This window comes from Periplaneta americana, chromosome 9 (genome assembly GCF_040183065.1).
Source record: "Periplaneta americana isolate PAMFEO1 chromosome 9, P.americana_PAMFEO1_priV1, whole genome shotgun sequence".
Taxonomy (NCBI): Eukaryota; Metazoa; Arthropoda; class Insecta; order Blattodea; family Blattidae; genus Periplaneta; species Periplaneta americana.
The window spans coordinates 128082647-128110331 of record NC_091125.1 but is presented as its reverse complement, the minus strand read 5'-3'; the positions used below and the strand labels follow the sequence as shown (position 1 = coordinate 128110331).

At 35.7% G+C, this 27685-nt stretch overlaps 2 protein-coding genes across 2 annotated transcripts in view; one reads left to right on the top strand and one right to left on the bottom strand.

The window, feature by feature from the left end:
- Positions 1–780: 780 nt before the first annotated feature.
- On the top strand, positions 781–11256 carry LOC138706493 (zinc finger CCCH domain-containing protein 10-like). The gene is made up of 7 exons (XM_069835840.1): positions 781–1738; positions 3060–3215; positions 4816–5041; positions 6592–6733; positions 7505–7822; positions 8917–9094; positions 10468–11256. The coding sequence occupies exons 1-7, from the start codon at positions 1591–1593 to the stop codon at positions 10644–10646; spliced, it is 1347 nt and encodes a 448-aa protein (XP_069691941.1). The 5' UTR covers positions 781–1590; the 3' UTR covers positions 10647–11256.
- Positions 11257–22894: 11638 nt separating this feature from the next.
- The window catches only part of Dpck (Dephospho-CoA kinase), a 28925-nt gene continuing 24134 nt past the window's right edge, over positions 22895–27685 (bottom strand). Inside the window, exon 5 of the mRNA XM_069835847.1 lies at positions 22895–25641. Within this exon, the coding sequence (XP_069691948.1) occupies positions 25486–25641 (156 nt within the window). The 3' untranslated portion in view covers positions 22895–25485. The remainder of the gene's footprint in view (positions 25642–27685) is intronic.

Genomic DNA, 27685 nt, shown 5'->3' with positions numbered 1-27685 from the left:
AATGCAGGAAGGAACGTGAGTGGAGTGTGATTTGGGAAGAGTAATATCAGATGGTGAATATTTAAGATCAGTAAAAAGAAATGGACTGTTTGAAGTTAATATCAGGATTAGTGGCGTTATTAGTTAAACAGACTGTCGGGATTTCATATTAATTGTAGGAAAATGTAATAGAAAGTTATGGTGGATCCCGTATACAGAAATGTGATGGTACATCACAACTGTTATAGATGTTGAAGACAATAAATATTATCATATCATATAGGCCTATTATTATTTACTCTTATGCCTATTTAGAGCAAATTATATATTTGACATATAACAAATTATTCTAATTTTCTTTTGAAATTCTGACTGTAAACGTTATCTGCATTCACTCAACATAATAAACAAATAAAGCACCGATATCCAATAATAATGGAATACACGCAAATTTGTTAGCCGAGCAGACATATCGAAGTGGGCCAATATTAAATAAATTACACCGAATATTGAAAGCAATAATGTAGATCTACGGGGTTAATTTGCAGCCTCTTCTGAGTATATGTTTCAAAACTAATGTATTTTAAATAGAATTAGGAATCGAGGGGGTATGCAATTCTTCGCACAAACATTAAGTGGTCCTTTAACGCTTCATAACACCCGGACACATTGATTAATGAAAGCGCCAATCGAGGTGAAAGTGTTGAACGACTACAGCATCGCAACTAAGAAATGCAATATATTCAGACACCAGACAGTGTGCAAGGAACAAATTTTGCACATGTTTAGCATTCATATAATATAACAAACTTGCCACATCTTTGTCGTCTTTTTTGTCACAAGTACCGGCTGAAGCAAATCCATCCTGACTTCCGTTCTCATTGTCATTGTTCGCTGTAGGAAGAGGCGATTCCGTTTCGCCGTTTTCTTCTTCTTTCGCACTAATATCTTCATTATCTTCCTTTTTTTCTGCTTTATGTTGCTTGTTATCAGATTCTTCACCAATATCTTCAGCTTTCCTTTTCCCTGACATGTTCAAATTTAACAGTTTTTAACATCAAATGCGGTGTAAACAAAATTATCGATCGCTCTTTCTATTGTTCTCTTCTTTGCGGCTTTTAACGCTACCTCGTGAAAAAATATTGAATTCCTACTTTTAATTTGTAACCATTAGATGGCGTGTGTAATCAAGCTCTGAAACGACTAAAATGAAACACAAATAACACGAAGTAGGAACATGGCCGAAATGTTACCTTTGTGTTGATATAATTATTGCATTTATATTTTCCAAAAATGGCTAATATTGTGTAATGTGATTATGAGAGATGCGACAGCATATTTAACGAATTACTGTGTTTTTTTGTAATAATAAGTTGCTAATTTCGAAGTAAACTGGAAATGTTTTATTGTTGATTAAAGCAGGATATGTCACACTGTGGGGTTGGTATATAAAAATATTACCAAAAATAAATACTTTGAAGTTTAGTACCAGGAATATTTACGTATTGTTCCGCAGTAAGTGGCATTGGTATGTTCATTATGTTGACATTTATGAAATCAAGTTTCTGAGAAACAGTCCCCGAAGTTCATTTATGAAAGAACAAATGAACAATGTCGTCAGAAAATGGTTCAGATAGCCCAAACGGAGACAGAAATAGTGAAAATGGAGAGCTTGTGTGCCGCGATTTTCTTCGTAAAGTATGCCACCGAGGGAAGCGTTGCAAGTACTTGCATCCCAATGAAAAAGAACAAGACGGAGGTGAGATATTAAGTAATTTATTCTTATGCTTACCCACAGATTCACATTACAGCTTGTCATCTACTCAACTCTTAAAAATAATGACACATTGTATATTAGAAACAACAGTACTTTGTGTTTATATTATCGAAATAAAAAAATATGAGATGAAATCTGGCCAGATTAATATATCAGAAATATCGTTTTCTCTAAAATTTGTAAGGGTATTTGTTTACATTAGCGGCACTAACTGTAGCTAGATGAGGGAAACAGGAGGCCTAGCAACATTTGTGACTAATCTTGTCACAGCCCTCGATCTCATGTCACTTAGCTATCCTCTCATCTAATTCATTTTATAACCTTGTCACATTCGCGGTCTCATGTCACTTAGTTATCCCACCTAGAACTCAATATCTGTTGCTGCAATCAGTTTCCCTATAGCCACCCACAAGTAATGCATATTCGACACTTCGTAAAATAACACAGAAGCAGCTTATATTAGGTTTTTTCGTTACCTTCCCTCCATCTAATCCACTCTTAAACTTGTCACATTTCTCGGCCTCATGTTACTTAGCTATCCCCTCATATAACCGACTCTAACCTTATCACATTGTTGGCCTTATGTCACTTATTTATCCCCTCATCTGATCTAACCTTTGACTCACAATATTTTCGGAAATGTACATTGGCGAAGGGTAAATAACATGCAACACGATCAGACGCTACCACTAACGTATGCCAAATATGATAAATCCACGGTGCTGTTGAAGTAAATAATTATGTTTGTAAGTACAAGTATTGGTTAAACGAGCGTTGAGCGGATTCTGCCGATTTTGGAATAGACACCGACGCACTTAATCGAGCGCGCTTCACTCCATGAAGGCATTTGCAAGGCATGGAGGTAGAGGATTTAGCATTAGAATGAGGTGGTGTGATCGGCACTAAGATGTTCTGACTGCCTTTTACACTTAGGAATGGCACAGCACTCAGTTTGATAGGAGACTTGGTAAAGTTCTTGGCCATTCTAGAAGTTCTGACAACGAGAAAATTTCTTCACCACCCAGAGGTCGGAATTGAATTTGAGACTTTCCAGTCCGTAACCAATTCCTCTATCAACTGAACTATCCATCAGTTGATGAAGGATAAGAATAAAGTGCAGTTTTTATGAATTTTACAAACATTTGTAAGAAAAATTCACGTACTGTCAGATGACCTTCACCAGTTTGCAAGGTAATATATTTTTGACTTGTTCAACAACTGACAGAACTTTTTTTCTGTAAATAGAAGAAAACTTGTAGGGTTGCTAGAAAGACTAATAGCCTATGTTTTTATTTTGTTGTAGAAGGGAAGTTCGAGTTCATTTTCTGCCACGATTACCAGAACTCCCAGTGCTCGCGCAGCACATGTCGCTTTGTCCATGGAACTCGTGAGGAAGAGGAGTATTATAAAGCAACAGGAGAGTTGCCATCACACGTGCTGGAAGCTGTTGTCCGCAAGGGTAAGTGAGATTGATTGTTTGGACATGTTGCATTAGGCCTATACCAGTGGCAATTTGTGATATTATTTATAGGTGATTGCAATTAACTTGTATCCATAAATTTTACTTGCTTATTTACTCACTTACGGCTTTTAAGGAACCCGGAGGTTCATTGCCACCCTCATATCAGCCCAACATCGGTTCCTATTCTGAGCAAGATTAATCCAGTGTCTACAATCATATCCCACCTCCCTAAAATCCATTTTATTATTATCCACCCATCTACGTCTCGGCCTCTCCAAAGATCTTTTTCCTTCGGTCTCTCAACTAACACTGTATATGTATTTCTGAATTCGCCCATATGTGCTACATGCTCTTTCCATCTCAGACATCTGGAATTAATGTTCCTAATTATGTCAGGCGAAGAATAAAATGCATGCAGTTCATTGTTGTGTAACTTTCTCCATTCTCCTGTAACTTCATCCCTCTTGGCTCCAAATATTTTCCTAAGCACCTTCTCAAACACCCTTAACCTCTCTCGAAGTGAGAGTCCAAGTTTCACAACAATGCAGAACAACCAGTAATATAAAAACTTCTCAACTGAATAATAACAGGCATTTCCCATATTTATTCTGCATTTAATTTCCTCCTGAATGTCATTTATATTTGTTACTGTTGCTCCAAGATCTATAAATTTTACAACCATGCAACATAGATTTAATCCTGACTGAAAGAAATAAGTAACGAAATACGAATAAAGCATTTACTATGTGTGATATCAGCTATTATTAGATTATATGTTGATTTCCGCCACCATTCGCAACACATAGCTTAACAGCTGCATTTGTGAGATTGCTATATTAGATTTGCATGCACGAGAGATGATTCAGCTGTGTGGCACACCTCGCTGGACTGAATGGAGACGAATATTGTGTCACTGTTATACGAATCATTGCTCAGAAAGAATTAATTAAAATTTTGTTGAGAGACTTTCGGTGTTGGACCTTGGACTCATTTCACTGGCATTATCACCTTCATCTCATTCAGACGCTAAATAGCTTAAGCTGTTGATAAAGCGTCGTAAAATAACCTACTAAATATAAAAAAAATTGTTGGGAGAAGTAACAATTCAACCTGGATTCAGTTAAAAGACTATAATAAAGATGGTGGTTGTGAAATGCAAACCTGCATCCAGGCCAGAAACCGCCAGTGCATTGTACTATCATTAACTTTGAAATAGACAGGTAACTCGCATGAAGGTGAAGAAAAGGGTTCTAAATTAAAGCAGCCGTAACATCATAGATAACTTGCTTGCCATTATATCTTGAGTTTGTGCAGTAAGACACTACCGAAGATGAATTTTAAGGGGCAGTACAATTTTTAATATGGTTTCCTTGCAAGAGTAGATTGATAATTGCATTTAATTTTGATATATTAGGGTGAAATTGTTCTAGAATATATATCTATGATTATATGCAAATTTTTTTATCCATATGACAGTGGGTGCATAATTTAGTATACGATTTTTTCCAAAACTTTTTATTTTTTATATTTATTGGTTAAAAATTTACACCAACAGTAACTTCGTTCTAAACAATTGAATGTGAATTTATGCATGCAGGCATTGCACCAGATGTCCCTCGACCTGGGGAAGCTCCTGTTTGCAAGGATTACTTAAAAGGTGAATGTCGACGTGGAGGAAAATGCAAGTTTCGTCATCTGTCTGTGAGAGAATATGAGGTGGAATTGACGTTTGGGGTGAGGAACCCCCCAATTACCAATGTCACAACAAATGGCATTGGGCTTCTCACTAGAAGAAGAGAAAGATTTGAATTTGAAGATACAAGGTAATACTATTTGCAATGCTTTGATTCTGTAGTTCCTTGAGAAGCATGCTCTATTATTATATTTTCCACTGAACTACATGTTTGCATACTTAAAATGTTGAGGTGGGGGCTTACTGTATAGTTTTTGCCAATAATTTTTTTCACAATTGGAAACTTTTATTCCCCCTCCCTTCTTCTGTCCATTTATCCTACGAATTAACATGGTGAGACTCAAAATGCCAAAGATGCATAGTAAAACAGCAGTTTGCTGTTTACTCACCTGTTTCCTAATCTTCATTTACTGTTTTCTGAGAAAATCAATCTAGATCCGTGGCCACTTCTTTCTCTTGATACAGTAGAAGGTAGTTAGTGTACCTTGCTTGTTGTTTTCATGCTGCTTGTGAGAACAATAACTCATGAATTGACATTAATTGACTGGGTCACCCCAACAACGTTGTAACAACCACAAGTTATAAGGTTCAGAATGTTGGGGAAACATAGTTTTTAACGAAATACCCACTCTAGAAGGTTTAGTTGTGCATTTACTTAAATCCACGAATTACATAGATTTAATTATAAAACTCAACTAAACCTTCATGGAGTGTGGATATTTTGTTAAAAATACTTTTTCCAAAATTCTGAACCTTATAACTTGTGGCTGTTACAATGTTGTTGGGGTAACCTATTCAATTCTAAAACGAAACAGTAAAAGAAAGAGAGTACAAAAATACAGTTAATACAGCAGTTTTGTAATTGATTTCACCGCTTTATATGTAGGCCTGAGTAGTTTTTGATAAAATGCTATATACAAATAAATTTATTTACTCATTTATGACCGTGTAGGAAAAAACGTACCAGTAACATACGCGTCTGCTACAAAAGAACGACTAAATAATAGAGATATAACATGCAAATTTCTCTCTATTTATAAATGATCTAGTATATTATGAATAAAAACAAAGGATTTATTAATGATTTAATTCCCAGTTTTTGAATAGCTTAGAATTAAGCTGAAGTAGTTTAGATAAACTTAGAATTCTTTGAATTCATTCCTTGATATTGTTCATAACCCTTAAAAAGGCACCAGATAACAAATATATCTTTATTAATTAATTGGTTAATGTGACTGACATTAATTTAGCCATTTGTAACGACTCCAGTGACTAGGATAGCTTTCTCACTATTTTTTTCACCAGAAAATTAAGGTACACAGATTCATCCTTCATAAACGAGTTTTTGTATACTTCAGTCACACTGAAAACATTCCATGCTATACGATCCTTTATGGCTAGCTCTGTGTTAGGAAATTTGAATAGCACTTGAAAGGATTAGGCCATTCATGTAGGCAGATTATTAGACATTTTATAGAAGAGAATGAAGCATCTAGAGCTTAAGATTGTGTTCCGTTTCTTAGTATTCTCTCTCTGTTACATGATTTCTTTGTTGGAATATGTTATTAAATGGAAAAGGTATACCAACATAGTGATTTTAACAAAGAAAATTAACACGACTTTGTCAGAATTCTAATAGCGTAGCTGTTCTGAGAATCCTTCTTATTTCATTTTTTTAAGGTTTGATTGCTTTCCTGGCACCGGAAGTAACGTAGTTCTGGAGAGAGAGTTTGGCCCACCTGAGGCAAAGAGACGTCATTTCATTACCCCTGAATTACAGCAGAATAATCAACTGATAATTGCAAGGGAGAACCACAATCAGGTACGTAAACTAACTTAATTTGAAATCGGAAAGACAGTTATGCATTGCTTTTCTTTACTGGAAGTTTCGAAGTATGATTATGTTTCCTTATTGAGTAAACATTTAAAAGGACATTATCATGTTATATTAATATAGTAGAGCCCCGGTAATTTGAGCTAATTGGGGCTGAGGCACCTCGAATTATAAAAAACTCGGATTATACGAAAATATTACTAAGTCAAAGGGTAAATAATGAATAAATATTTAGCACAATACAGTACATATTTTGATGCACAAAACAACTGGAAACTTATTATTTTGCCATATCTGAACACTGTAACAATCCCATGCAGTTGCTTTTTTGAGACAGTGCAATAGTTTCGTATTTCATTTTGTACCAGTGATGAGGTTGATTGTGAATTATGGAAAATAAGGTAATGATGGTAGGGGAAACGGAAGTACTCTTGAAAATATGTTCTAACACCACATCCAATAATTTTGACTAACATTTATAAAAAGAAAAAGTCGTCATCTTTATCATCGTCATCATCACCTACACTTTCAGGGTTTAGACCAGTTGACATTTTCAGTTCCAAAACAACCCGAGAGTATGTCTTCCTCTACTTCATCTTAGCACATGTTCTTGTTATTTTTCTTAATATTATTTAATTAATGTTATTTTTGGTGGCCTTATTAAATAAAATAAATTAACCCATTGTAAATATCTTGAAAATATTTTTCCATAATTTTGAAGTTAGTAGCAAGAGATTTAAAGTAGGCTTTTAATTTCAGCCAACACCACACAATCACTGTTATTCGGCAACAGTGTTGTCACATGCAGAAGCACGTACATTACTACTGGATGATGAGAATGCAATGCTCCGCAAGAAGATAGAAGAACTGAAGAAACAGGTGTCGGATCTTACAGCTACAAACGAGTTCCTTCTGGATCAAAATGCCCAGCTGAGGATGGGAACCAAGCGCACAGCCAATGTTACAGCTGTCACAGTGCCTGCTGTCACCATCACCAACACAGGCGCTCCCACCATGCAAGTCCAACCAATCACAGCACAGATCCAGCCTGCTCAGGCACCTACACCTCAGCAGATGGTAAGACTTCGTATTGTAGTACTTGCTGTGTTCTTTGTCTGTGCTTGAAAGAATTATTACATACTTCATTCTGGGTAAAAAGTTTCTATAGCTGTTGTGGAAAATTGTAGCATGATCTTCATCTCTCTATTCACAATCCTTTTCCGTCTATTTTTGTATTCGTAATCCTTTCCGTCTTAGTCATTTTATTGATTCACAGTTTTTGCTTTCCCTTATTCTTATTTTTCTCTTTTCTCCTTTTCCTTCTCGTCTGGCTGGCTTTTCAAGGGCTGGACCCAGAATGAAGCTATGCATTTAATCTTTCATTGGCCCACTGTGCACTCTATATGTGTTGATTGTTTATTTCGACAGGTGGCCGAGGTGGCATTTGGGAATACAATACAACAGGTGGGCCATCCTGCCTCTGCCCTGATAGAGCCGCTCTTATCTCCAGATGAGTACCTGACAAGCCCTGAGCCCCAAGTCCTTCCTGTACTACCCCAAGACTTCACCCAGCCTATTTTTAACTATTGCAGATGATATATGAAATGGAAGATGGAGTGTGTTGGTGGAATGAAAGATGGAAATGAGTGTACCCCGAGAAAACCCTCCTGCAACATATGCTTTGTCCAACACAGATTCCATTCATGATCTGGCTGGGGATCGAACCCGGGCACTGAGACACAAATGCGGTTTTTCTTCTTATACTTCTTTATGTTCTCCATTATTGTATGCTATTTTCTTTCTTATTCATGTCTCGTGTCGTTTTCCTCTACATGACGTGCTCCCTCTTTTTATCTTTCTTTCCTTCATTGTTCTCCCCTCCTTGTTTTTTCGTCGTCCTTCTATTCATCATCCTTCACTACTTTTCTTTATTGTCCTGCATTATTTTCCTCTTCTTTGTTCCCTGTCTTCTTTTCCTTTCGTCTCCACTGCTTTTTCTTACCTCTTGTATCTCTTTTATATTTAATTTCCTCTTTTGCATCCATTTCTTCCCTCCTTTTCTACTCTTCTTTCTCCCTCTTTCTTTTTGTGCTACATATAGGTTGTCTTTGTCCTTGTAAGTAATGTAAGTAACCAAAGTTTCTAAAATTGCTCATCTATTGTTATTCCAGGTGAATGCAGCTGTGGCAGCTGGCACTTTGCGCACCGTGACAGCTAGTGTAGCAACTGTACCAGTATCCATTGCTGCAGTGGCCGGGGCTCCAGTGTCGATAGCAACTGTGTCCATGGCTCCTGTGCAGATTCCACCACCAGTTGTGACAATGGCCCAGCAGACACTTGCAGTGGAAGGTATGCACCAAATTTTGAACCTAAAGCTTAAATTTCCATTTATAAAATGAGGAGTGGCGAACAAAACGAGTTTAGTCACGTAAATAAGAATTTTCAGGAGAGACAAAAAACTGTTATTTTTAATATACCTTTGAAAACATTAAATGTTTACATTATCCCAGTTTATGACACTTTGGATATTGTTTCATTGACATTTTGAAATCAAAGTTGTGTTATTTGTATTTTAAACACATTTAAATATTGGACTAAATCTTTTTTGATCAACTCAGGGTGGACATAATCTTTTTTGAATGACCACTGAAGCCTTTGTTGGCTTCACTGATACAACACTGTCTTCAATATCACTCATTGTTTCAAAATGGATAAAATAATATACATTTAAAACAAGATGTAAAATGGCCAGCACTAAAAATTAGCAGTACAGATTAAGAACATAAACAATGTACAAAGCATGATGGGATCATAGTTGTTAATGGGATAAAATTTCTTTTGATCAATTTTAATGTGAACACATTGTAGGAGAAAGTATCCTTAAATCAATCTTTTTTTGTGACTAAACTCGTTTTATATATTTTAATGTACCGAAGTACATATGACATTTCCATGCAGATATTCTGCGTCATCATATGATGAAAGAGTAATGGAACAGAGAAAAATTCTCTCCGGCACCGGGATTTGAACCTGGGTTTTCAGTTCTACGTGCTGATGCTTTATCCACTAAGCCACACCGGATACCCATCACGGTGCTGGACAGAATCATCTCAGTTTAAGTTCCAACTCCTGAGTTCCCTCTAGTGGCCGCCCTCTTACTACGTCATAGATGTCTATGAACATAGGACTGAAGTCCACACATGTGCTGAGGTGCACTCGTTATGAGTGACTAGTTGGCTGGGATCTGACGGAATAAGCGCCGTCTTAAATCACGAAGTAATTTACGCATATCATATATATATATATAAATTTTTTTATATTTTAATGTACCGAAGTACATATATTTCCATGCAGATGTTCTGCGTCATCAATATCGTTTTGTTCGCCACCTCCTCAAATAGCTATTTTATACCTGTAATTAAAAAGTTCGACATTTTACTGAAGAGAAAAAAGAATATTTCTTTAAAACTTTTTTGTCAAAAAATTAGTGTGCTGCTCAAACTTACGTTAACTTTCAAGTAGAAAGACATGATGCTAGGGACTGGATTAATCTTGCTCAGGATAGGGACTGATGTTGGGCTTATGTGAGGGCGGCAATGAACCTCCAGGTTCTCTAAAAGCCATTTGTAAGTAGGTGATGAATAAACTTACTTGCACAGTTTCATTGCATTGATGAAATTGTCTAATGACTTGATGAGGAGTATCTGCATTACTTGTTTCAGGGCCACAACCACCACAGCAGCCAGGCGCTCCCCCACAGCAAGGACAGCAGCAAAATCCTCAGCAGGGTGGGCCACAGTCACTCCCTATGTCAATCAGTGGGGCTACAGCTCCTCTTGTGTCATACCCGATTATGACACAGGACCTCCGACCAGTTCTCCAGACAAGTCTCTCTCACTAAATTTGTTTTTATTTTCATTTGGTTCGTGTACTTTATTTAATTTCGTGTAAAGGATTAGTGATACCCAGGGACCAGACTCATAGTGTATCATGTACCTTTATTTCTTTTGATTTTTGTGCACTGATGTAGAGTATTCTGTATACATCTGTTTTGTTGCAAGGAAAGGAAAAAAGCAAGTTAAACAGAGACATAATAATTTGAATATGCTTTTTATTTGTAATAGAAACATAGCAATAGTGATTGTTACAAGGATTGACTCTTGTAAGGAAAGGGACTAACAGGAGTGGAAGTATCTTATTCTGTGGTGCACAGAACATTGCACTGTCGTGGTTTATGTCGTTTCTTTAAGACCGAATTTGTGGTGAATCCCTAGGAATTGGGTGTTGTTTCAGTTTGTGTGTACCCCCATGTATGTGTGTGATATTGTACAATTTGTACAATGACATATTTCACCTTCACTTTTTACCTCCTCTGTTCTGAGAGAGGTTTTATTATTATTTTTAATTACAGGTGTATATTATGAATAGGACAAATTGTCATGGAATGAACTTTTTGGGAAATATTTGTGCTAACCTATAGTGTATATTATTATACTGCCTCTTGACTGTCACTGCGTTTTTGTTATCAGAATGTGGAATACAACCTTATACCATGCATAATCATCAACAATAGTAATCAAGTATTTAGTAATATTTGCCTATTTAGATCTCTTCAGCAAATGTGTTCTTTGCCTGTACATATAATAATTTTGGGCACCCAGTTAATCTTATTCTCACATGTTGATACACTTCTCTATTTTATTTTCTCCAGGCCTGCATAGTTCAGTCTTACATCTCATGAAACAAAGCCCATATGTCACTTTTGCACTGTTCAATATAAGAAGCGGTAGTTGGCTTAATATGTTGATTTTCTTGAGTTCCACATTGTAGAGACTAAATTTCGTAGGATTTGAACAGTGTTACAATATGAAATGTTATCGAAAGTAAGCAAAATAATAAACAGAAGTTTGCAAATATTGCAACAAGAGTGTGGTTACAAAGCCATGGGGCATAGACACAACATTTTGCGAAAAGTTGGTGCCAATTGGTGCCAGTCTGGATGATGATGCACAATTGAAAATATGTGTCCTTTTGGCCAATTTCCCTCCCTCCAAAAAAATAAAGACTATTTTCAGAGAAATTTACTAATATGGACATCACAGCTGGGAAAATTGAATGTGCATAAAGTGCCACAATTATGCCGTTTGTATTAACAGTAGCCAGTTTATGAAATAATTGACTCTGCCAGTTTTCAGTGTCAAGATTCCAATAGATTTAATACCTATAAATGGAACTTTCAACTACTGTCACGTTTCCAAGGCTTGTGAAATGCAATACAGATTTCATTTGTGTATTGATAGAATCAGTTGGCATGATATTGTACATTCAACAGTAAATAACCTACATGATTTAAAGCTTAGTAATAATAATTCAGAAACAGGGAATGTTACGAACATAGTTCAAAATATGTATGAATTGATTGGTACATAAATTGACTTCATATTAGGAACGCATAGCTCCCAAAGAGGAACTTGTAATCTCATTGAGTGTCATTATTCCCAGAGGAAATCGAGATTCATTTAGGATCTGCCAGTCTGCTACAGGACTACATTGTGAAGTTCACCATTAATTGCAGACTTGTCATGTCTTCTACATGCCTTATTAGCATTGGTATAGTCAAGAGGATTAACTTTACATTACACGCACCCTATTAACTATTCTTAGGGCTGTACAGGATGTCTCTGTGTACTCTAATTAGAAATTCTAATTCCACCAAGTTGTCTTTCAACATTTCTGAACTTCTCCCCTGGCAGCAGTTTATGTGTAACTCACTTCAGAGACTGGAGTGCCTAGAAGGCAGTGTTACATTACTGGTAACCCAAAGATATGGTAAGATGACTACGTATGATTATGTGGCTCCAGGAGATGTTTTAAATCTAAACTCAGTATAAATTCCAGACCATGAACGAACACAGGAACAATCCCTCCAAGGAAAAAATTTCTGTGCTCTGACTAGGAATCGAACCTGGGACCTCATGAACTGTAGCCAGAAGCTCTGACCACTAGACCAGAAGGCTCGTCATATCCTTTGGAAAAACATTCATATACAATATTATCAAAAACTCGTTTGTTAAAAAAAAAAAAATCTAATTCTGAAATTCCATCCAGAACATAGTCAAGCTGACTACATATTGGAAGAGCCCAAGTTCAGTTCCAAGTGGAGGATTTTTTTTTTTTTTTTTTTTTTTTTTTTTAACCCTCAGAGGATTTTCAAGTATATTTAAATAATTTACATATAGGCGGAAATTCAATTCGGATTTGAGATTCATGTAAACATGGATTCTGTCTTCTCATTTTGTATGGCATTTTGCCTTCTTTCTTCCTGCACATAAATCATAATATTTTCTTCGGCATTTTGAAATTTTCATTGTGTTACAGCTTCTCATTCACTATTTTTCACTTTTATTTTGTAGATCATCCATAACGAATGATTTCAGTGGTCAAATATGTATATAGCTCCTTCACTTGTTCATTTATGACTGTCAGAATAGCACAAAAAGTGGTAATTTTTTCCTCGCATTTGGCTGCATTCCTCTTATCTCCGTGACTCCAATGTCACCCATCACGGCATGCATATGTTCTCACCTTTCCACGTGATACCACTGCCATCCTTCTCCAACTGTTACATGCAAGCGACAAGTGTTTCAAATTTCACCCTTTTTCGTCACACCTGATCTGCTGGCATGGTCTCCCATACCAAGTGCAAACAAAAACATTTCCTACGTCAAAAAGAAACAATCTTACTGCAAATAACATGCAGACTAACTTTCTCTATCCCTGTTTTAGAGACTGAATTATGATTTGAAATATTCTGGCAATTTTATATTGTAGACCACCAGTTCTGTGGATAATCATCAGTAGATGTTTCCATTCAGTTGTGGTTCGTCTCAGAACATAGCCTCCTTCATAAAGTCTCATCTTGCTTCTCTTCCCCTCCTCCCCCCATGCGTACTTGATCTAACGCTCTAGTCCAGTGGTTGCAATTGTGACGCAATAGAAATGCAACCCACACACCACTATAGCAGGGAGACGGGTGGAGTGGGTACCTCCTCAGGTAATGCAGTGAATAACAGTGCAGAGACGGACTGTGACCAAAAAACGAAAGCAATATAATATTCTTTTACTTATTAACTATACATACTATACTTTTTTCCATGTTAATTTTTTATCCTCCTATTAATTATTTTTGTATTATTAATAAAATAAAATAAATTTATTTTCTTATTTACCATAGAAAGAGCGTGTACTTTACATCAGCAGATATTTGAAATTAGAAAAACGTACCAGGCTGGTCACGAAGTTGTAAATTACACTACATACTTCAAAAAGCCGTTGAAGTATTTCACTCCGATTAAGACATAGAAGCCGATACTTTTATTGTTCATTTATTATTCAAGTTACAGGTAAGGGCGTGGTAGTCTTCATAACAAGAAAAATAATGACAACGTACATTGTTCTTTTATACTTCATTTAACATTTTACAACAAATTAAGTATCTCATATTTTTGCCATTTGCACAAAATAAATACTTTTCCTTCCATGCTCCTTAAAATTAAGTTTTTACTTACAATCTGTTTTGGAAAAGACATCGAAACATATTATCCTATACACTTGTAACATTACATGTGTATGTCCGCTGCTGATAAATGTCTTTACTTATATCGAAGTGATGGCTGTAAACAGAGGGTGGGGATATGTCATGGTTATGCTTGAGTGGAGACAAGGGCTTGTGTTGCGACACAGCTTTTGGCGATCACTGCTCTAGTCCAAGGGTCTTCCTAATGTACACCTTTGACTTTCATTTCCAATGCCATTCTTGGTATTCTTCTTTCATTAGTCCTTTTTTAAATGACTGAACCATTTTAATCTCATTTTCATTATTGCATCTTTTAATTTTTTAACTTCTAATGTCTAATAGCTTAATTTATGATTTTGTCCCTTCTTGTTTTCTTTTTTATGCTTCTTAAAAATGTCATTTCTCCTGCCTGGATTCTACTTATGTCCTTCTCAGTAATGGTTCAAGTCTCAGTACTGTATGTAACTATAGGCATGTAATACCATCTATACATCATTTTGATTTCTTTTGACACCTCCCAGTTCCACAAAATATTTTTTACTGTGTCATAAAATTTAGCACCTAGTCCTATTAGTAATTTCTTGTTGAATTTTTCCTGTGCAATGAAATCCTGCTTCCTAGATAATCTACTTAAACTTCTTTTAAGATGTGATTTCCGATTTTAATGTAACTGTTATTTGTGGATAAGGAAGCTTAATCTTATTTATGATTTTGAACGAAGTTAGTTTAAAATTAAATCCTTGAAGTTATTAGTTTCTCCACTATTTCATTGATCTAGAAACATACAACTGTCTTCCCTGGATCATGGAGCCTATGTATGGCTTTGGAACTTGGATATATCTACGACAGTGTAAAAAATCTCAACATGTTGAAAACATTGAAAGTTTCAAATGATATAATCAATATTTGAAATTGTGATCTACTCCATATTTCTTTCACTCTACCACCAGACTGTTTACTATGTCAGTATATTCATTCACTGTTTTATGCCCAAGTGTAGGTCCTTTACTACAAACCCAGCATTCTCCAAACTTCCCCTCTTTTCTGCCTTTCTCTTAATCTCCACATAAGGCATGCATTTCATGTATACTGTCTTTTCAAGTATAGAATAATTTGGCAAATTCACATCTCTATAAAACAATTCAGTTCTTTAATTTTAAATAGTGGTAACTCTTGAGACGTGTGTTACAATTTGTTTGGGGATATTGTCACTTTTAGATGGAAATAAAACTAAGCTTTGAAAGTAATTTCTCGAGATGTGAATTCAGTCAGAGACAAATGCGTCACTCTCACATACCGATTATGGGAGTATACTGATGATAATAAAATGCAGTAGACACTGTCTAGAGGTTCTACAGAAATGGAAGTGGTAAAAGAGAAAAGTAGTATTAACTGTGTAATAATGTAATAAGACTGGTTTGTCTGTAGCATAGAATTATTCAAAATGGATTTTCATTTCAGGAATTAATGAAAATAGTTCATTCAAGGGCAACGAATTACTGTAGAAGTTTAAACACTGCAAGGAAAGGGTTCCATTGGTTTCACCATTTAGTACTGTTCGATTGAATAATAATGAACATGATTGAATTGCAATCAGTACAGTTCAGATGAGACATTAACAAGTAAGTACCTGTCACTCAAAAGCCTCAGAAAAAAAAAATCACATGGCCACTATGATCTCGTAATGTGTAAGGTTTTATAGTGATAGAAAATTGCCGTCATCAGAAAATTTGAAGGCTTTTGTAATTCTGTTCCAATGCTATAATTGTTAGTTACAATAAGCACCAATACTGAAATAGTCCGTGTAATTTCAAGTTTTATTTCAATATACTGTCATTACCATTTCAAACTGTAACTACATTAAACATTGTTTGGGAGAAGGTTAATTAAAACTACTGATTCGAAATGCTGAGATTTTTTTATCTCAGGGAAATTGAAAATATGATATGGTTATGAAATTTTTTTTGTTTTGTTTGGATTCAGACAACTGGGATATAACCTCAGAAGAATTCAAAGGATATATATATATATTTTTTCTTTTTACAGAATTATATTTCTTCTTATATGGATCAACACTTAGAAATAAAGTTTATAAGTTGAAATGATATTTTTCTTTGGTGAAACCTTTCCTCTTCTAATCCTTCTATTGGTGCATATACACTTACAATAATGTAATAGATACATGTCTTTCATATGAAAAAGTAAAGGATATCGATACTAAAATAACTAATTTTGTAAAAGTTATTGGCATCATCAGTTTACTTTTCAAACCTAACTTAGTACAGAAACATACAAGATTAAAGATGTACTGTACATTTTGGCATGACCCACTTAGTCTATGGATCAGAAGCCTGACAAAAAAAAATGTTCAATGTATAACTTTCAACAAAATGAGATCCATGAGGAAAACAGCATGATACACACTTTGGGACAGAAAACGAAATACAGAAATTTTGGAAGCATTGAACGTCCAACTTATAAATAATTGATTAAATGGCGATCTTACTCGTGTTAATTGTGTAAGCATGTGCGGCTTACAGCTGTTTTGGTGCTTCTTCACACCATCCTCAGAGCCTACTAGATCTCGGCGTCATCTCGAACTTCGCTGCCTGTTGTGTGGGTGCGTTCGATTGTTGAAGTGTTGAAATGTGGTGTCAAATAGTGTGTGTGTTCTGAAATTGATCTGTGTGTTGAGAATTTGATCAGGTTGTGTTTTAGTGTGTCTGTATATTTCATATTGTTCTAGTGTGTCGAGTTTTTGGATTGTATGTGTAGGATTTCCATATCTGTATTTATGTTATTGTATGTGTGGTTAGCATTAGTTATGTGTTCGGCATATGTAGATATATTGTGTCCTCTGGTTATTGCTTTAATGTGTTCTTTGTATCGAGTTTGGAATGATCTGCCTGTCTGTCCAATGTAGAAACTGTCGCAATTATTGCATGTGTGGTTGTATTTATTTGTTTGTGTTGTTTGTGTGTTGAGATGTCTTTGTAGTGTGTTTTCTGTTCTGTATGCTATGTTGTATTTCTGTTTTCTGAATGAGGATGCCAATTTGTGTGTTTGTTTTCGTATGTTAGTGTGATGTATTTCTTGTGTTCTTGTGTTTGTTCAGTTTTGTTTTGTTTATTGAACGCACCCTCACAACAGGCAGAGTGTGATGTATTTCTTGTGTTTGTTCAGTTTTGTTTTGTTTATTGAACGCACCCACACAACAGGCAGCGAAGTTCGAGATGACGCCAAGATCTAGTAGGCTCTGAGGATGGTGTGAAGAAGCACCGAAACAGCTGTAAGCCGCAAATGCTTACACAATTAACACGAGTAAGATCGCCATTTAATCAATTATATATTCAAGTGTTAAAAATAGTGTACGAAAGATTCAACATGGGTCCAACCTATATTAAATTTTCTTCAAATCTACAGAGTTCATTGGAAACAGCATATCGAGAGAATGCCAACAGAAAGATGGCCAAAGGCAGTGTTACATTACCGCCCTTCTGGACAACAATCTGTTGGAAGACCATTAAAAAAGATGGCATGAAATCGCAACAGACCACTAGATCTAGTGCTTGAATTGCATGATGATAAAACCTTTCCTCTGCCAAAAATCATGACCAGGCTATTATACCCTTCACAGATGTTTTATAAGTTGCATTACAGATTAAATTAAAACATAAAATACACTTGTGGAAATGGAAAAGAAAACCTTAAGAATCTGCTGGATATAAAATATGATTTTGCTGTATGTGGAGGGACACTGTATGACTAAAATTACAAAATTCTTGGAAAATCTTTGCAACATTATTCCTAATGACCAGCCTCATGGTCTAGTGGTCAGAGCTTCTGGCTATAGTTCATGAGGTCCCGGGTTCGATTCCCGGTTAGAGCACAGGAATTTTTCCTTAAAGGGATTATTCCTGTGTTCGTCCATGGTCTGGAATTTAGGTTAAGTTTAGATTTAAGACCTCTCCTGGCACCACATTATCATAATCATCTTATCACATCATCGGGGTAATGTAACTCCGCCTTCCAGGCGCCCCAACCTCAGGAGTGGGTTACAACTAAGCCACGGCCAGGAGAGAAGACCAGAAATGTCGAAAAGACAACCTGGTGGCATTGGATAAAAAAAAAAAAAACATTATTCCTAATCTTCCTTAGAATATGGTATGTGCACTTGCTGAGTGACACACTAGTATACATCGTGGCAAAGAATTCTGCCCTGAAAACAGATGACTGGACAAGCTGTGAGGTTGTTGTAAGTTTCTGCCTACTTAGTAGACATAACTAGTTGTCTGGCTAAGCACCTGCATTCTATATGACCGTGCGTTTTTTAAAGTGCTTTATGACTTTGCTGCAGCAAAAAGATGGTCGAAAAAACGCAATTCAACCAGCTGATTGCAAAATGGTGGACATAATGTTCACTGCAGTAATAAATTTAACCTTAAAAGAAACTAACATGTTAAATAGTTTGGACTTCCATGATAATGAAATGAAATTACTATTACTAGACGATTTTAACAATAATAAACGTTGCAAAAGACCAAAACACACATTCCGCCATGATGGATTGTGGAGAAAACTCGTGAAATGGTGTTGGATTTGCTGCAGCGAAGGTAAAGCAAATGTAATAAAAGAATGGTCTTGCTTCACGTTTCACTTTAAAAACACGCACAGTGAGCAAGAGGAAGAAATGGACAAGCACCATCTAAGATGATGTCCAGCACTGAAGACAACAAAGGTACTGGGAGGAAAGCAAGGGACAGTTTATGGGTGTGTAATTTTATCAATGTACCTGTCATGGGGATAATTAAATTATTGAATTTTGACGGTCTGATGTTGAACACTGATGCATCAGAACATTTAGGTGCCTTCCTGCAGTCATATTGTGGGGGTCCTTTGGCTCATTAAGGAGTATACATGTTGTGTGTAAATGAAAAGAAGGTACTGCAGATGATTACATGGCGTTTCCTGTTTTTTTCCCCTCTTGTTCTCTTTTAAGAACTTTAGGTTTCTTGCTGTTTTTGATCAAATTCCATTTTGGACCAAATCACTTCATCAATATTTTCATGTAAGCCATTAGAAAGTATTCAAGATTGCTTTTGAAGTCATTGTTCTTTCGTTTGTAGAAACTACAGTGAAACCTGTTCAAATCGGAACCTGAATAATCCGGAATCCTATTTCGGAACAATTTATTGGTTCCGGCGAAATTCATATGTATTATGTGTAATGTTTCCTGAATAAAACGGAAACTGTCCAAAGTGGAAACGGAAACTGTCTGCTACTGTTCAAAACGGAAATAATATTTTGGAAACACTACTTTAATGTAAACTGTATTTTGAAACAGTATGTGCTTTCAAGGAATGTACGAAATACGTAAGTCACTAAGATAAAAATAAGTTTTCTTTGTAAAATTTTTGAGGGTGCGAGGGTGTGTTGGCCTGGTGATCATAAATTTTGTTACCCTATTGACTAGGCAGACGACTCCCTTCAAAGATGTTCAATGCTTCACTCCTGTATAAGCTACTGTTGTAGCTGGGTAGAACACAAGTGTATTAGTGATTTCGTGATAAAAAAAAGTTGCGTAATATGTTGCACTATCATTAATTGATGAAGTAAAAGTTATCGAGGAAAATGAGAAACGAAGAGTATGGAAAATAATGTTGAAATTTATGAATGGAAAACTCAGGTGTAACTTAACACTTTAAAAAATAAAGGCCGTATCATGACTGAGTGGCTTGGGGTCAATAATGGTTACATAAAAGGAAACAGAAAACAACTGGTTACATAGAAATAAATAAACTGTTGTGGGAGTGGATTGTTCTTGCCCTTTCAAAGATCATGCAAATTTCTGGACCTATTCTGCAAAGAAAACCCTTGAACTGGCAAAAAAATTAGATAACCCAGAATTCAAGACCTCTAGGCTCCCAGTCCAATTAAATAATGTGCTGTGATATACAGTACAGTATTATAGTATAGTGTTAGATATTAAATTTGGTGTAGGCTAATTAATAAACTTTATAATGTTTAATGAGTGAGGTATGGTACAATTTATACAGGAAATAAGATTTTCATCAAGATCATTCTCCAATTAAATAAGCGACAGGGAACTGATTTAATGCCAGTAGTGTTAAACGGAATATTTTGTAATTTCTACAATTTGCGGCATGCCATTTTGTTTTTCATTTATACAAATGATAAAATATTCCATTTTAACTTCACACCTGAATAACACGGAAACCTGTCCATAACGGAAAAAAAATTAGGACAGTATCACTTCCGTCTTGAACAGGTTTCACTGTAGTTACAAAGTTCCTCCACCCCCTCTGTAAGATATAAAACAAAGAATTGATTGTGAAACACAGATGAAAACACCAAAAGTAAACATCTGAAATCAAATCTTATGAGTCTGTTAATAGCCAGCAGCACAACATTTGTTTCACCATAAAACACATTCTCAATTTATTTCCATCACTCACATAAAGAGTGTCACAAGCTCAATTTTCAGGTGAAAAACATCATCTTCCTGCTTATTAGTTTCACCTCGAGGAAGGTATTTTTTTTATATAAAACACTGGACAACAAATTTTAGCTTATTTTATGCTTTGGAAATTAAAAAAAAAAAAAAGTGCATTCCCTCGTTCATTTTTAGCTGTTGAATACGAAAGTTATTTTAAAAATGCTGGATTGGTTATCATTTATGAGTAATCAAAGAAAGTATTGGGTACATTATTAATGTATCTTTTTTTACATGGTCTAACTAATAAAACAATAGTTTATCTCTATATTACAAAATGCGCCTCTTTGCCTGTCACTTGTACACCAGCTCTGGAACATTCCTTACAATGATCCAGCAATAATCAACGGGAAAAGAGATGTTCCACCAGCCCTGGTATTGTCTCTTCATTGTGGAAATTACTTAGTGGAAATGTTCTCCATGCTAGTCACTCACTGCACTGCAATTGCCTGGGAAGAAGTCTAAATGGGAGTGTAACATATGTATTTTGAGTGACATATTGCACCACTTTGGTAGGATATTAGACATTCCATTAGTTCTTTATGTTTTTCAGCCGTCACGTTTCCCAGAAATTGTCACCATGTTTTAGAAAGCATCCCATGTTTGAAAAATAAGGGGATCAAAATTTATCATGTAAAATAATTATTTCTGGGAAATCAGGAAATCTAAGCACAAAGGAATGGAAGGACTCATCTTAGGGGTTTTTATACCTTTCTTAAAAAAACTGTAATTCTGAGCAAAGATCTTTTGCATCCATATTTGTTACTTTGATTTCTGTCTTGTTCTTCAAGGGTCTCTGTCACTTCACACATGGTCCTGCAGAGATAAATGTAATCAAACGATGTTGACTCAGACATCATGGGATAAGAAAAAGTTAGCCATTAACTTGGTTTGTCTCTACTAAATAGGACTTCTAGTTTCACTACTCTTCAAAAGAAAGTCATGTTAAGAAGTTTTATTGCCTCTTAAAAATTCATTGCTCTTTATCTGGTTTACGTCAGCAAATTCTGAAGTCTGTGATAAGCATAGTACCGGTAAGCATTGTACTTTAACTGAGCTTCAAATTGCGGACCTCAGATCTAATGGCAAACTTAGTAGTCACTACCATTCAGGACAATACCTAGTACTAGAGTCGACGGCAATTCGGAAGGCAGTAGTCTGCTAGCGTTTGCGACAGATAAAGAGAGCAAGGCAGCGTACAACATTGCCACATCGTACTTCATGCGCACGAGCAATACAAATAGCGTACGAAAGAATTTAAATTATCAAAAGACAATAATGACCTTAGCCGTTGATTACTGTAAGCATGACACCAAACAAACTGTCTTTCCTTCAATAACAATATTCTTTGCACGGTTCTCAATCCCACACCACATGCTTCTGCAGTAGTTTCTTGCGCCTTGGCAATGTTGCAGCCAGCATCAAGATGGCCGGCAGCATTCTGCTCGTCGTTTTTTAAATAATTATACACCTTAAACAATATTTTCCGCGCCTGCCTGTGCAATACTTGTCTTTTTACAGTCTCTTCTTCCATTTATTTATCTTACACTCACACACACAGTAAATGTTAGTTTTACTTATTCAATGTATTGGAACACTCACACGTGAACAAACAAACTCGGCAAGTACTTGTTATAGACTGATTCCAATTGGTTCTACTGTATAAGCTTGTGACGTCACATACCAGAAATGCTATGGCGCATATAGCAGGTAACCACCTTCCGAAATGCCATCTAGTCTAGTACACTAGTATGAAAGTAGATTTTATATTAGACTCAAAAATGATGACCAGTTTTACCACTGCACTACAACATGACACTGGAAACATGTTAAAAGCTGTACTATATATTTTCAAATCTTAGAAGTTGCTGACATTTAAACTGATCTGCAATGTTCTCTTTTCTTACTTCCAACAAAGCACATAATGCATCGTAACATTTTCTTAAGTATTCCTTCATCTCTACATTTACAAAAATCCTGATAACTTTCAGCTTAAATCACAAATCCAGAGTACGGTATATAACATATCGTCCACAAAAGAAAGAAATTCTACAATGGGTTTCAGATCAACAAAGCCTTATACTCTTTATTTTCATATTCTAGTAGAATAACAATTTTAATTAATGCTTACAAAAGATATCTTAAACTTTAAAATACTTATTTCAAAGTCCATTGTGTTAAACGTGTAAAAGGTCCTTGAACACTCAGGAATTTGGCAATAGCAATCTCCTGACATCTTCATACAAAGTGTTTCAGAATAACTATTCCTAATTTTCATATGTGATAGAGGGCATGTAATTAAACATTTTTTCTTAATAAAGTAATGTACGAAAATGTTTCCTAATTTTCATATGTGATAGAGGGCATGTAATTAAAACATTTTTCCTAATAAAGTAATGTCGGAAAATGTTTCCATAATATGGTAGAAGTTAAAACTCTTCATTGATCTTATTATCATTCATGGCTGTCTTTAAAATGTTTTGGCTATAATTGTTTTTTTTTTTCTTCTGAGGAGCGCCCAAAGGCTTGCACCACAGCCTGAGGTTTATGGTGTTGATTTCCTAATTGTGGGATGATTGTTAAAGTTCTTAGGATGGCATTCCTTTAAGTACCAGTGACGAAGCTAAGGTGTAAATACTAGGTAGACTGAAAAAATCTGCTTACCTTATATCTTTTTACAGCAGACGTTTCTTGGCTTTTCTATCAAAATTTTTTGTGACATAGACCCCACAAGATGATGACCTATTTTCACCCTCAAACACAACACAGGTATAACCCTAACTTAATTGTCTCAGAGCATTCTGTTAGCCAAGGATATTTCTTATAGGGTACCATGAAAATTGAAATGTTCTATTTTGTCTTCCTCCAGCCGCTATTTTAATATGTAAATATGATGTCGATATCCTATCTTTGTAAGCTCATTTTGTTTCATACGCCAACTTCAAAACGGTTTTTCTTTTAATTCCACAAATAATGACCTCCATGTTCTCTCAGTATGAGCCATTTCACACAAAATTAATATGTAACAAACACACGCCTGCACTTTTGATTAAATTAACACTAAACAATGCAGCGCATTCATGGAACACAAACATAGCAAGGCCATTATGCCTCGCTACCAAAAGTCTCTTGCAGTGAAAAAATTGCTACCAGTGAATTTAATAAATGGAAGGATTGGAGTGAAACCAAGTGTTACAATAAATCGTTATTACTAACTTATACTGTTACTACATATAACTTTAATTTTTTGGGTAAGATAAGCCTCAAAAGGCTCCTAAAAGCTTCGTCACTGTTAGGTACGTGATTTACTGCTTGGTGCCATCTTATCGATTCAGCTATGGCATCCAGGTCTAATGAAGTCTCCCTGTTGATATTCCACAGCCTTCTCAGATCAATGGCATCTGTTTGCAGATCACATACTATGTTCTGCTGTATCCTATATTGACCTGAAGATCGCAGCAAAGTAAATACCATGACTCACCATCTGTTCGAGGGAGCTACAGAGCTACCAGGTCCCTGGTTTGTCATAGTCCGCTGTGAAAGCCCCTATGACTCTCTGGGATCATATGCAGCTCCTCCAGACAGATGACACCTGTAGGTGAATCATGGCACATCTGCTGAATCTCCCAGCCGACCTAGAACTACTGAATATAATAGATGAAGTTGAAATCAATGAAGGCGAAATGAGTCCTAGGAACAATGCCGAAAGTTACCCAGCAATTCTGCTTCAAATGATTGAGAGGGGAAACCTCGGAAAAAAAACCCCAATCAGGATTTGATCCTGGGCCTACTAATTTTACAGTCAGACATGCCAACTGTTACTCTACAATGGTGGACTGTCCATTACCTTGGAAACAATTAAAGTTGATTGTTTTTGTTGTTCGTCACAAAATAACTTCTGTCAGATCTTACTAATTGTTAAAATTGCAACAGTTTACAAAGGTTGAATTAACAGACATGCATATGGCATATGGAACAGCTTACACCAATGGTAATGAGGCCATAATTTTCAATAGTTTTTATAATTTTTCAATACAATTTTCATGATATTTAAACAATTTACTATACAGCCATCAAAATGCAAAACAAGTTACTTTTCACATCGAGATTCTTTGAAATCCTCATTTCTTTCATATCATTATATCTTGATATAGAAGCATTTCCGGACACTACTGTTTTACGAAAAAAATGTTTTATTACATGCCCTCTACCACATCTGAAAATTAGGAATAGTTATTCTGAAACACCCTGTATATAGTATCGCCTTAAAAGCGTGGCTGTAAATTATTCTGCTCAAAATAAGTTAAAATAAGCTCTTTATATACAAATTACTTAATACAGTTAAGGCAAATTCTTACAGAAAAGTACCTGAAAAAAATGAATGTAGTATTTTGTTATCTTAATGATTCTTACTTCAAAGAAATGACAAATAAAAACTTTTATTTTCTACACAGCCATTATGTTAATTATTTTATATTGGGCTTTCACTGCCTATTGTAATCAAATGATACTTAGCTACAAGTAATGTGTTTTAGAGTGACGAAGGTTACTATCGTACATAATGACTTAAAATGGAATCTATAAATTAAATAACCCTGCCTAAGCAAATGCTGTTCTGCAATGGACTAGATAACAGTATGGCAGCAATGACTACCGACGACGAGTAATAGTTGACTGCTGGGAGTAAAAAACCTTGAAACCAATCCATATCAGCAGTGAAACAAGACCAGTGCAACAAAGACCTGCAATAGCCCGCAACTTCCAATGTGCTTTGTAGCTTCTCAGGACAGATAATATCCGCAGCACCTGCCAATAAAACCAAGTGTAAATATCGATGAAGCTGATAAAATATAAGGTGACTTGAAAGATTTTAGAACAACAAAGGTATTTAAGTTGGAGACAGAACGTTTAGGATTGAATGGATTGGTTTTCAAGAGGTCAAGGCTGTTATAGAAGAAATAAGACGTAAAATCTGTAACAGCAGAATAAACAAACTAGGAATGGTAGAGGTATTTTAAGTTAAAAAATCAGCACTATAGCACAAACATTTAAATACAGAAGAAAAATCTAGGAATAGCAGCAACAGAATCAAAGTACAGTAATAACCATAATAAACTTTCTATTACAGTCTAAAACAGGATTCTTACTGAACTCATGTCGGAATCTACTCCAAAAATGGCACAAACAGATCTCCACAATAGATAAATGCAAAATATATATATATATATATATATCTGCCTATACTATTTATTTATTTATTTATTTATTTAAGTATAAGACTGAGAAATTGAAGCTTGAATGAAATATTATCCAAATACTGAATTTCCCCTGCCATGTCACGTGACAGTGCAGGCAGTCACGTAAAATGTCAACTCAAATACTAAACAGAGTCACCATTGACATTATTAACATGGTGAGAATTTTTTATGCCAGTATGTCACTGATGGAAATATTGAAATTAAGAAAAACTACTATGGTGGGACTCGAACGTACTACTTTTCGGTCTGACGCGTTATCTGTTACACCAGAGTTTCATGCAGATAAATATATTCTCAAATAAGTACGATAACAAGTGCGCGCCATTGTTTCTTCTTAATCAGAGTAGATTTTACAACCTTGCAATTAGTATGCAAATCTAGTCTTTCAGGTAAAGCTCCCTATAAAGCAGATTTGAATAATTTCAAGGGAAAAATTGTTCTGGGGCCGGGTATCGATCCCGGGACCTCTGGTTGAACGTACCAGCGCTCTGCAACTGAGCTACCCGGGAACTCCACCCGACACCATCTCAATTTTTCCCTTTTATATCCACACAACTCGCGTGGGCTGACGAAACGCCAGAGGACTCAATGTGGATCTCTGGCGTTTCGTCAGCCCACGCGAGTTGTGTGGATATAAAAGGGAAAAATTGAGACGGTGTCGGGTGGAGTTCCCGGGTAGCTCAGTTGCAGAGCGCTGGTACGTTCAACCAGAGGTCCCGGGATCGATACCCGGCCCCAGAACAATTTTTCCCTTGAAATTATTCTTGCAATTAGTAGTTTGTATATGTACCTAATTCTTTGTATTTATCTATTTTGCTGTGAAGATCTATGTGCGCAGTTTGATTTTGATACGAGTTCATTAAAAGTTCCCTTAAAAATGTAAATAAATCCATTAGGTTCGAGAATTAGGAAGACGACAAAAAAAACATCTAAGAACATCACTAAACACATCTTAATTCTAAAAAGAATTTAACTGATGGTCTTACACACACCCCATCCAGTGGTACAAAAATAAATTCCTTCATTAACCATCTGGGTAACTTAAACAGGAAGTGCATATGTTAACACTGTTCACCACAGTACATCCTCTAGTTATATTCTATTCCTACTTCTTGGACACAGGACCTCCCGCTCCTAACCTGCTTTCCATTCTTAAGGAAGCCATGCAAAGGATTGTTTTTCTCCTTTGATGCAGCCCTTATATGGTCAGTAACATTGATCAGTAATAATGAGTCAATAATACTGGCAGTACGCATCAATATTTTAGCAACTCTACACAATCAATATTAGTGTTAATATTTCTGGTCAGTATTAATGCACTTCTTGTTCAGTACAGAAGCACAAGTACAATGCATCCTAATAAAAGGAAGACATGTTTAGCTATAATATTAGCATTCGTCACAAAACACAGAGTTAAACATAAATGACGGGTTAAAGATTGGCTAGAGAGATGTAACCTTATATTGGCTAGAGAGATGTAGCCTTACATGTATTTGTTAGGGAAATACAGCTTCTTGATGAGAAAATTTAAAAAACTATTTCCGAATGAATGAGAGTCTACCTTACGAAAATTACTTTGAATGGTACATCCC

Bases quoted from the DNA above. Each gene is read 5' to 3' on its own strand.
- LOC138706493 (XM_069835840.1), top strand. From the start codon at position 1,591: ATGTCGTCAGAAAATGGTTCAGATAGCCCAAACGGAGACAGAAATAGT. The intron at 5,042-6,591 runs GTAATACTATTT...CATTTTTTTAAG, and splicing joins TTTGAATTTGAAGATACAAG to GTTTGATTGCTTTCCTGGCA. The intron at 6,734-7,504 runs GTACGTAAACTA...TTTTAATTTCAG, and splicing joins CAAGGGAGAACCACAATCAG to CCAACACCACACAATCACTG.